The 11,823-nt window shown below is 38.8% G+C and overlaps 1 protein-coding gene across 6 annotated transcripts; it reads left to right on the top strand.

Annotated features, from left to right (window-relative positions):
* The first annotated feature begins 6,967 nt into the window (after positions 1–6,967).
* Positions 6,968–9,352, top strand: LOC134311773 (E3 ubiquitin-protein ligase TRIM39-like). Of its 6 annotated transcripts, none has more exons than XM_062993442.1 (6): positions 6,968–7,564; positions 7,645–7,740; positions 7,879–8,112; positions 8,208–8,355; positions 8,674–8,700; positions 8,802–9,352. In XM_062993442.1, the coding sequence occupies exons 1-6, from the start codon at positions 6,983–6,985 to the stop codon at positions 9,350–9,352; spliced, it is 1,638 nt and encodes a 545-aa protein (XP_062849512.1). In that variant the 5' UTR covers positions 6,968–6,982. The 6 variants fall into 6 exon arrangements, with proteins under 6 accessions (XP_062849512.1, XP_062849508.1, XP_062849509.1 ...); XM_062993438.1 differs by having other exon boundaries at positions 6,983–7,552; positions 7,657–7,740; XM_062993439.1 differs by having other exon boundaries at positions 6,983–7,564; positions 7,645–7,725.
* The last annotated feature ends 2,471 nt before the right edge of the window (positions 9,353–11,823 follow it).

Here is an 11,823-nt window from a genome sequence, read left to right as displayed (position 1 = left end):
GAGAGAGACGAGCCATTTCCAGGCCCAGGGAAATGTGCTCATCTGTGGAGACCTGAATGCAAGAACAGGAACACAATCAGACACTTTAAAAACACACGGAGATCACTTTATTAAGAATAATATGTTCCTTAATAATCATTCCTCTTCCATTTACAGGAATAACTATGACATTGGGATAAACAAAAACGGAAAAGACCTCCTGCAGCTCTGTCGAAGTCTGGGTCTGTACATTGTCAATGGTAGGATACGAGGGGACTCTTTAGGAAGATACACGTATTGCTCATCTCTTGGGAACAGTACAGTAGATTATATGGTAACAGATTTAGACCCTTTCTCTCTCAGTGCATTCACTGTCAAACCACTAACCCCTCTGTCTGATCACAGCCAAATTACTGTGTTCATTAAAAAGACAGAAACTAACCCCACCACACACACACGGCCCAGTAAGCTGTACAACATCCCCAGATCCTACAGATGGGCCGAGAACAGCGCAGAAGAGTTCCAGAAAGCAATCATCAGCCACCAAACTCAAACACTCTTAGATAGCTTTCTGGACACTGCATACACTCACAGTAAAGAAGGAGTAAATCAGGCAGTCCAAAAAATTAACCTAATCTTTAGAAGAACAGCAGAGAAGGCAAAACTAAAACTTAGATCTACACTAAAACCCAAATTAACAAAAGATGACAGCTGGTTTGATAAAGACTGTCAACATTTACGAACAGAACTCAGAACATTATCAAATCAAAAACACAGAGACCCAAACAACACTAACATACGACTTCTTTACTGTGAAAAGCTTCGACAATATAAACGTACCCTCAGAACCAAAAAAGCACAACACACAAACAAACAACTGACACTAATTGAGGAGTCAATCAACACACATCAATTTTGGGACAACTGGAACAAACTAAATAAAAGAGAATTAGAAGAATTAGCCATTCAGGATGGGGATATATGGACAACCCATTTCCAATCACTATTTAAAAACATAAAATTCAACACAAATTCAGAACAAAATGACATCAATAGAAGACTTATAGAACTTGAATTGGCTATTAAAGATAATCAAAACCCTTTAGACTCCTCAATTACTGAGCAGGAACTCCTTAATAAAATAAATAAATTAAAACCAAAGAAATCATCAGGACCTGATGGAATCCTGAATGAAATGATTAAGCACATCAGTTCTAAATTTCGACTGGCCATTTTAAAACTCTTTAACCTGGTTCTGAGTGTAGGTTCCTTCCCTGAAATCTGGAATCAAGGTAACACCAATTTAGAAAAGTGGAGATAAATTCGACCCTAATAATTACCGGGGCATCTGTGTGAACAGTAATCTGGGGAAGTTATTCTGTAGTATTATTAACTCAAGGTTTTTCAGCTTCCTTATTGAGCACAACGTCCTGAGTAAAAGTCAAATTGGATTTTTACCAAATTACCGCACAACTGATCATATTTACACCCTACACACCCTCATTGAAAAATATGTAGTTCAAAACCATGTAAAAATATTTGCCTGCTTTGTTGATTTAAAAAAAGCTTTTGACTCAATTTGGCATCAAGGATTGTTTTACAAACTATTAGAAAGTGGTGTAGGGGGTAAAACATATGATCTTATCAAATCTATGTACACAGAAAACCAGTGCGGAATAAGAATTGGCAATAAACAAACAAATTTTATCTCTCAGGAGCGTGGAGTGAGACAGGGCTGCTGTCTGAGCCCAACTCTATTTAACATCTATATTAATGAATTGGCCTCCATGTTAGAGCACTCAGCCACGCCCGGTCTCACTCTACACGACTCCGAGATTAAACTCCTGCTGTATGCAGATGATCTGGTCCTGCTGTCTCCCAGCGCCCAGGGTCTCCAGCACAAACTGGACCTGCTGCAGCAGTACTGTCAGACCTGGGCCCTGACCGTCAACCTCAAAAAGACTAAAATTATGACCTGCCAGAAAAGAGCCAGATCTCAGGGAACCAAACACACATTTAAATTAGGACACCATGAAATTGAACACTCTAAAAACTATACCTACCTTGGACTAAACATTAGTTAATCAGGAAACTACAACCTGGCAGTGAATGAACTGAGAGAAAAGGCACGCAGAGCTTTCTATGCCATAAAAAAACAAACTTCTGTAGAAATCCCAATAAAAATTTGGCAAAAAATATTTGGCGCAATAATTTAACCAATTGCCCTGTATGGCAGTGAAGTGTGGGGCCCGCTTACACACCAACAATTTAACAAATGGGAACAACATTCAATTGAGACCCTGCACACAGAATTTTGTAAAACAATATTAAAGGTGCACAGACACACCACCAACAATGTGTGCAGGGCAGAATTAGGCCGATACCCACTTATTATTAATATACAAAAAAGGGCAATAAAATTCTGGAATCATCTCAAAGAGAGCGACCCACACTCAAGTTTCAAGTTCAAGTTTTAAGTTTATTTGTCATTTGTACAAATGTTAGCAGCAGTTGTACATTGAAATGTGTTTTGGGAGGCTCGGGAACTCTACGAGTGTGCTATAATAAAAGTACAAATAAGATAACAATATAATAAACAGTCTTTTAAAACTATATAAAATATAAACAAGAAAGAAAAATATAGAAAAATATATGTAACAACAATTGCAGTTAAAGTGCAAATTTGCATTGTAAACAAAGTGAAATGTATACATAGAACCATAGTAGACATTGCAGGAAATGTAACCATTGAACCATAGTAGACATTGCAGGTGTTATGGATATTTCACAGACAAGATTAATAATGGCTGTTAATAATGCTAATAATAGTAATAATAGAAATACTGATGATAATAGTAATAATACTGCAGGATAGATTGAAGTCCAGATTGCCACATCATGTTTTGAAGTAATGTGGTATTAGTATTAATATTAATATTGCACATGCCCAAAGTGTGAGTGTTATGAAATGTGAGTGTTGATGAGTAACTGAAAAAGGGGTGAGTTATTTTTATGCACTCGTATCATTACAAAGCTCTGCAATACCAAGAGCTGAGCAAAGATAGCAGTCCCCTCATCCAACTAGTCCTCTTCAAACCAAATAGAGACATAGCTGCACTTCCTCACTGAATGTACAAAATACACACAAATTCGAAAACAATTTTTTACCAAAATCAACAAAATTATCCCTAATTTTAATTCGCTCTCAAACCCTGACAAGCTGCCCTATCTACTGGGGGAGCACAGAGAGAGCTGCACACTCGCAGCTCTCCACTTACACACCTGCCACCAGGTGAGGGACAGTGAGTGACCATATACTGTATCCCATACACACTCGCACACACACACCATCATACACACACCATACACACACACCATCAAATGCACACACACACACACCCCATCACACACACACACACACTTACAAATACTTTTTCCACACATACATATACACACTTTATATACTTGTTGTTCTAATTTGTTTGTTATTTTTTAAGGCTAATTACTAAGGTTATTGAACATTCTTGAAATTAATATGAATGTTTATGTATGCACATTTTTTTTTTCATTCATTATCTAGTTTGTAAATGCGCTTTGGCAATACAAATGTGAATATTTGTCATGCTAATAAAGCACTTTTGAATTGAATTGAATTGAGAGAGAGAGAGACACGCACGCACACACACACATACACACACATACACACATACACACAAAGAGAGAGACACACTCAACTCAAACTCAAAAGAAGCTTTATTGTAAGGATCTGCATCGCGTAGTGAAAACAGCTCAACGGATTATTGGCACAGAACTTTCACACCTGGACATGTTGTATGCTGGCCGACTCAGGAAGAAGGCTAGCAGCATCATCAAAGACACCACACACCCCGGACACACACTGTTCCAGCTACTACCCTCAGGCAAACGATTCAGGACAATAAAAGCACGCACAAATAGACTAAGGAACAGCTTTTTTCCTAGAGCTGTGGCCTCCATCACACATCACAGAACTGGAAAAGACTGAGCACACACACACAAACACAGGACTACGGGTCACACACGGACTATGCAGCATTTGCACACACACAGTTAATATTTAATATTTAAAGCAAAACTGTAAATTCACTTTACAAGAGTCTTTTAGAGTGTAAATAATTTTTCTGTTTAAAAATTTTTAATTACTTGTGATTACTACTACTGTCTTTCTTTCTTCTACTGCTGCTACTCTATTGGAGAGATGCCACTCGAAATTTCATTGTACTTGTGTATAGTGACAATAAAGATTCTATTCTATTCTATTCTATTTATTGGCATGCCAAAGCAAGTTACAGAGAAAAAAAATTACAATAAGAAAGAACAAATATATACAGAACAGTTACATGTGCAAAAAATATAAAATAAAATAAAATATTAATAAAATCAGTGCAAAATAATAACAATAAAAATTATACACACACAGAAAGAGAGAGAGAGACACACACACACACAAACTGATCGTTATTACTACCTCATTACTGTAAATATGATAAATTTTATTGTTATTATTTTGCACTGTTTTTATTAATATTTTATTCTATTTTATATTTTTGCACATGTAACTGTTCTGTATATATTTGTTCTTTCTTATTGTTATTTTTATTATTTCTCTCTAACTTGCTTTGGCAATACGAATGTCTCTATTTGTCATGCCAATAAAGCTTCTTTTGAGTTAAGAGAGCCGTAACCGAGCTACAGAGAGAACATGCAGAAAAGAAGCAGTGCTCATAGTATAATGACAAATAATTGAGAAATAAACTATAAACTCGTTTAATTATGTTAAATCTGATTCGTTCATGGCGCAAACTGAGCTTTTCGAGCCTAACTTACATCAAGAACAAGTACAGGGAGCGACTGAGGGCTCTGGACCAGGGGCTCCGTGTCTGCCTCTCATCCATCCCTGCCAGAATAGGGCGATTGTGTGCATCATCCCAGGCTCAGGTTTCCCATTAAAAGTAAGTCACATTTACCCCTCCCTCCCTAAATGACACCTTATGGTGTGTGTGCATGTGTGTTAGCAGTCCGAGGGATGCAGAGTGTGAGTTTTCTAATACATTTTAGACTGGGGTGACTTGAGATTTTGCATACTTTTAAAGGGTGCCGTGACTGAAAAAAGGTTGGGAAAACACTGACTTACTATACCAAAGCTGTGTGACTTTTAATTTGTAGTGTGGTTGTAGTGACTAGTTAACAACCTTCGTCTTCTCAAAATTTGCGTTTGTTGATTTTTGTTAATTTTATTTAACATTTTTTGATTACCTACTGTTCATGGTGTAGGACTTTTAATTCATATTGTGGTTGTAGTAAGAAGTTCAAGTGTCTAGGTAACTACTACAACCTTCGTTTAATCAAAATTTGTGTTTTTAGATTTATTTTATTCGTTACTGTTAGGGATGTACCGATCCTATCTCAAAGATCGGAATTGGGGCAGATCAAGGCATTTTTTAACTGATCGGTATCGGCCAACAGCGAAGAGTAATGTTTGCAATGTGAGCGTTTCACGAGGCGGTAGGAGTTTATTATTATATGATGAGAAGAGGAACCTGCTTTCTCGATTTTTTTTTAAACATTTAATTGTTTATTACTGTGCCCATACTTGTAGGGCTTTTTTCTGTAATTTAAGTGTAGTGGTGGTACATATCACAAGTTAACTATTACACTGTTTATTATATTATAAATATAGATTCATAATTTTTAGAATTTGTACACGTTTTTTTATTTTTACTGGTACATGCCACTGGGTAATTACTACACCTCGGCTTCATGCTCTTTTAGACGCTCCCTTAGCATTTCAATGCAGTTGAACCTCACATTTCCAAAATAGCGTTGAATAAAAATCAAGAGAAAACTTTTTAAACATATTTGATTGTAGTTTGTTCCTTGTTTACTGCAGAATCAGTTCGTGCAGTTTTATCAATTTTTGGATGTATATTAGCCGAGAACGAGCTGAAAGAAACTCGAATGTCAGGCTAATGTCCAATATGGTGGGTGTCAGGAAGGGCGTCTGGCATAAAAACTGTGCCAGGTCTGCAGACCAGATTCGCTGTGTTGTAGGTTTAGATCATAAAGTAAACACAGTAAATGCAATATTCTTTTTATATAATGCTGTTATAATGATTTTGAGGATTTATTTAATGATCAGGGTGATTTTATTGAAGGAAAATTAAAGTTATAGAATATAAATACAGTAATTCCTGAATCATCCATACTAAAACATAGACACTTAGTGTGATGTACTACATTACAAAATAAAAATCATAGAAAATAAATAAGCTATAGACTAAAATTACTAATAAATGTTAATATATTAAAGCTTGTAATAATCACCTAGTAAGATGTACTTATAACTATATTACATAATAAAAATCATGCAGCATAGATCACTTTATGGATAAAATAAATGGTATGCTTTCACATTCATGGCAGCAGTTTGAGAAAATCTCTTTCATGTTCTAGCATTCACAAGTGCCAAATGCTTTTTATGGGCAGTAAATTGACACAAATTCCTACAAACACACTTGAAAATCTTGTAGGCTCTTCTCTGTTCTGACACCCAAGTGGTGGAATGAACTTCCTCTGTCTATCCGAACATTTGCATTTTGCATTTTCATTTGCATTTTCAGCATTTATCAGACGCTTTTATCCAAAGCGACTTACAGTACTGAGACAGTATGTTATCTGAGCAACTGACGGCTAAGGGCCTTGCTCAGGGCCCCAACAGTGGCAACCTGGCAGTGATGGGGCTTGAATCAGCGACCTTTTGATTACTAGCACAGTACCTTAACCACTAGGCTATAACTGCCCTACGGTGCATTCTACGTGCCACAAACAGTTTGCCACTTCATGATTTGAGAAGCCGACACCTCGGATGACGTCATAGCGAGGGGTGGCAGAGACGTAATTAAATGTTGCGAGACGCTGTTGTACCTTAATAAGTTTAAAACATTTATTATCTCCTCTATCAGTCATGGCTTCCTCCAGCAGTGTCCTGTCTGAAGATCAGCTCCAGTGCTCCATCTGTCTGGATGTGTTCACTGATCCAGTCTCTACTTCATGTGGACACAACTTCTGCATGACCTGTATCAAAGAGTTCTGGGACACCAGTTCACACTGCCAGTGTCCAGTATGTAAGATGGATTTTCCAAGAAGACCTGAACTACATGTTAACACCTTCATCTCTGGACTGGCTGCTCAGTTTAGGAAGCCAGTTCAGGTCAAATCAAGCAGCATCGCAGGAGAAATGACCAAATCTCTGGTGTTCTGTGAGTTTTGCAGTGAGAAGAAACGTGAAGCTCTGAAGTCTTGCCTGATCTGTATGGCCTCTTACTGCAAGACTCACCTGGAACCTCATCAGAGAGTTTCTTCTTTTAAAAGCCACAAACTAATAGATCCTGTAGAGAACCTGGAGGATTACATCTGTCAGAAACATGAGAGACCTCTGAAGATGTTCTGTAGAGACGATCAGATGTGTGTTTGTCAGTTCTGCATTGAAACAGACCACAAGAACCACAACACAGTTCCTATAGAGGAGGAGAGTGCAGAGAAGAAGGTGAGAGATCTGTAGATTTAATATGTCAGTAAAATGCAATAAGTTTATAAGTGACATTACTTTCACTTACTTTCTGATAGACTGAGTGTAAGAGTAAACAAGCAGAAATTGAGCAGATGATCCAGGTCAGACTAAAGAAGATAGAGAAAATTAAACACTCTGTAGAAGTTAATAAAGTGAGTATTTATTTTATCTATGCCAAACGTCATAAAATGTTTGAAAGCATCAGCATATGAAAGTGTCAGAAAAACTCTGATGTACTCACATGTCAGAAATGACCACCCTTTAAAAAATATGAACTTTATTAAACTTAGAAAAACACAGAGAAGGAGAAAGTTGACAGCATGGATATCTTCAGAGCTCTGATACGCAGCATTGAGAGAAACCAGGCTGAGATGCTGAAGGTGATGGAAGAGAAGCAGAGAGCAGCAGAGCGTCAGGCTGAAGAGTTCATTAAAGATCTGGAGCAGGAAATCACTAAGCTAAAGAGGAGAAACACTGAGCTGGAGCAGATCTCCAACACTGAGGATCATCTCCACCTCCTACAGGTCAGAGTTCCTCTGTTTCATAATAGTAATGCAGCACAGGACAGGACAGCACTGGTGATGCTGAGGGATTTCTCCTCTCTCCTGCTGTACTGTAGATTTACCCGTCCCTGTGCAGACCTCCACCCACCAACAACTGGACTGATGTCAGTATTCAACCTCATCTGGATGTGGAGACTCTGAGAAGAGCTCGATCTCAGCTTCAGGAATGTGTTGATGAAGAAATGAAGAAGGTTGTCAGCATGGGTAAATAAATATTCACTAAGAGCTAACATTGATGTAGGTTTTGATGTAGCTGCAATTTGTGTTTAATGTTTTTTTAAAATCTTAGATTAAAATTAGTTAAATGTGAAAAATTAGCAAAAAAAAAAAAACTTTCACAGCCCTGTAGATCTTTCTACTATTGAAGTTTCTAGGAGTGTTGGTCACCACACTGTGTGTTGGTTAATGTTCATATTCCTTTAATAGTCACTTTAAAATAATCATCACTTTAAAATAATCCAGTTTCTAACAGAAATGATTTCTAGCAGTAAATAATTTTGTTCTTTACTTTATTCCAACCAGAACTGAAGAGAATTCAACAATATGCAGGTTTGTGAGCTCTCACTCATCACATGATAAAATCTAGATTTCTTCATTAATACACACTGTGTAACGATAAAATGGGTGTAAATTGTGTCTCTTTCTCTCAGTGGATGTGATTCTGGATCCTGATACAGCAAATCCTGAACTCATCCTGTCTGATGATGGAAAACAAGTTACTGATGGAGACGAATGGCAGGATCTTCCTAACAATCCAGAGAGATTTTATCAATGTGTATTTGTTATGGGAAAGGAGGGATTCTCCTCAGGGAGATTTTACTATGAGGTTCAGGTTAAAGGAAAGACTGAATGGTATTTAGGAGTGACCAGAGAGTCCAGTAACAGGAAGGGGGAGATTACAGTAAGTCCTGAAGATGGATATTGGTCTGTGTGTCTGGGAAATAAAACTGAATATCAGGCTCTGGATTCTCCTCATGTCCTCTTCTCCTTGAAACAGGCTCCTCAGAAGGTGGGGGTGTTTGTGGATTATGAGGAGGGTTTGGTCTCCTTCTATGATGTTGAGAATGAGTCTCATATCTACTCTTTCACTGGTCAGTCTTTTACTGAGAAACTCTATCCAATGTTCAGTCCTTGTCTCAACGATGATGGTGAAAATTCAGCACCACTGATCATCTGCCCTGTTAGTCAAGTTCAATCTTAATTAGTGAATGCAATGGGAAACACTACTGTCTGTTACTGTTTATATTCTCGTTGCTTTACTTTTTCTTCTTTATTATTTTACGAATGGATTTTTGTGATTATGTTCCACACTTTTTGAGATACCAAAATTGAACCAGTTTCAGAATCTCTGATCTGGTTGTGATTTTTAACTGGACATCTGGTTTCCACAAGGTCAGATATACAGTGTATCACAAAAGTGAGTACACCCCTCACATTTCTGCAAATATTTCATTATATCTTTTCATGGGACAACACTATAGACATGAAACTTGGATATAACTTAGAGTAGTCAGTGTACAGCTTGTATAGCAGTGTAGATTTACTGTCTTCTGAAAATAACTCAACACACAGCCATTAATGTCTAAATGGCTGGCAACATAAGTGAGTACACCCCACAGTGAACATGTCCAAATTGTGCCCAAAGTGTCAATATTTTGTGTGACCACCATTATTATCCAGCACTGCCTTAACCCTCCTGGGCATGGAATTCAGCAGAGCTGCACAGGTTGCTACTGGAATCCTCTTCCACTCCTCCATGATGACATCACGGAGCTGGTGGATGTTAGACACCTTGAACTCCTCCACCTTCCACTTGAGGATGCGCCACAGGTGCTCAATTGGTTTTAGTCTATCACCTTTACCTTCAGCTTCCTCAGCAAGGCAGTTGTCATCTTGGAGGTTGTGTTTGGGGTCGTTATAGTGTTGGAAAACTGCCATGAGGCCCAGTTTTCGAAGGGAGGGGATCATGCTCTGTTTCAGAATGTCACAGTACATGTTGGAATTCATGTTTCCCTCAGTGAACTGCAGCTCCCCAGTGCCAGCAACACTCATGCAGCCCAAGACCATGATGCTACCACCACCATGCTTGACTGTAGGCAAGATACAGTTGTCTTGGTACTTCTCACCAGGGCGCCGCCACACATGCTGGACACCATCTGAGCCAAACAAGTTTATCTTGGTCTCTTCAAACCACAGGGCATTCCAGTAATCCATGTTCTTGGACTGCTTGTCTTCAGCAAACTGTTTGCGGGCTTTCTTGTGCGTCAGCTTCCTTCTGGGATGACGACCATGCAGACCGAGTTGATGCAGTGTGCGGCGTATGGTCTGAGCACTGACAGGCTGACCTCCCACGTCTTCAACCTCTGCAGCAATGCTGGCAGCACTCATGTGTCTATTTTTTAAAGCCACCCTTTGGATATGACGCCGAACACGTGGACTCAACTTCTTTGGTCGACCCTGGCGAAGCCTGTTCCGAGTGGAACCTGTCCTGGAAAACCGCTGTATGACCTTGGCCACCATGCTGTAGCTCAGTTTCAGGGTGTTAGCAATCTTCTTATAGCCCAGGCCATCTTTGTGGAGAGCAACAATTCTATTTCTCACATCCTCAGAGAGTTCTTTGTCATGAGGTGCCATGTTGAATATCCAGTGGCCAGTATGAGAAAATTGTACCCAAAACACCAAATTTAACAGCCCTGCTCCCCATTTACACCTGGGACCTTGACACATGACACCAGGGAGGGACAACGACACATTTGGGCACAATTTGGACATGTTCACTGTGGGGTGTACTCACTTATGTTGCCAGCTATTTAGACATTAATGGCTGTGTGTTGAGTTATTTTCAGAAGACAGTAAATCTACACTGCTATACAAGTTGTACACTGACTACTCTAAGTTATATCCAAGTTTCATGTCTATAGTGTTGTCCCATGAAAAGATATAATGAAATATTTGCAGAAATGTGAGGGGTGTACTCACTTTTGTGATACACTGTATATATATATACTGTATACAGTTGGGAAAATAAGTATTTGATCCCCTGCTGATTTTGTAAGTTTACCTTCTTACAAAGACTTGAACAGTATATATATATATATATATATATCTGTAACATTTTAAAACATTAGCAACTACCAGAAGTCAAGGCAAATTTATGCCAAGTTCAAGTCGTCGGGTTGCTGTACAGTTAATACTACACAACTGGATCTTTTGTAATCGGGAGTCTTTCAAGTCGATGTGGCTTTTACAGTACATGACTGATCGGTGATAGGGGGTCACACTACACCATCTATCACCAACTGGAGTAGTTCACACATAGCGATTTCGATCGCCCTTGCTCCCAAGCCAGCAAATCTAGCGCCGACCAGTCGGCAAGCGAAAATCTGGGCAAAAATCATGTAGTGTGAACTAGACATTATTTATATAGTTCTTTTTTACAGTGGACATTGTCTCAAAGCAACTTTACAGCATCCAGGACCAACAGACCAAAAACCACTGTTGAGCAAGTCAAGGGCAAAAGTAGCAAGGAAAAACTCCCTTAAAGCAAGTAGGTCCTGGGTTTGATCTGGGTCCTTTCTGTGTGGAGTTTGCATGTTCTCCCTGTGTCTGCGTGGGTTTCCTTCGGGAGCTCCGGTTTCCTCCCACAGTCCAAAAACATGCAGTCAGGTTAAA

This window comes from Trichomycterus rosablanca, chromosome 4, assembly GCF_030014385.1.
Source record: "Trichomycterus rosablanca isolate fTriRos1 chromosome 4, fTriRos1.hap1, whole genome shotgun sequence".
In the NCBI taxonomy this organism is placed as follows: Eukaryota; Metazoa; Chordata; class Actinopteri; order Siluriformes; family Trichomycteridae; genus Trichomycterus; species Trichomycterus rosablanca.
The sequence above is the reverse complement of the archived record's forward strand: the minus strand, read 5'-3'. Positions and strand labels throughout refer to the sequence as shown.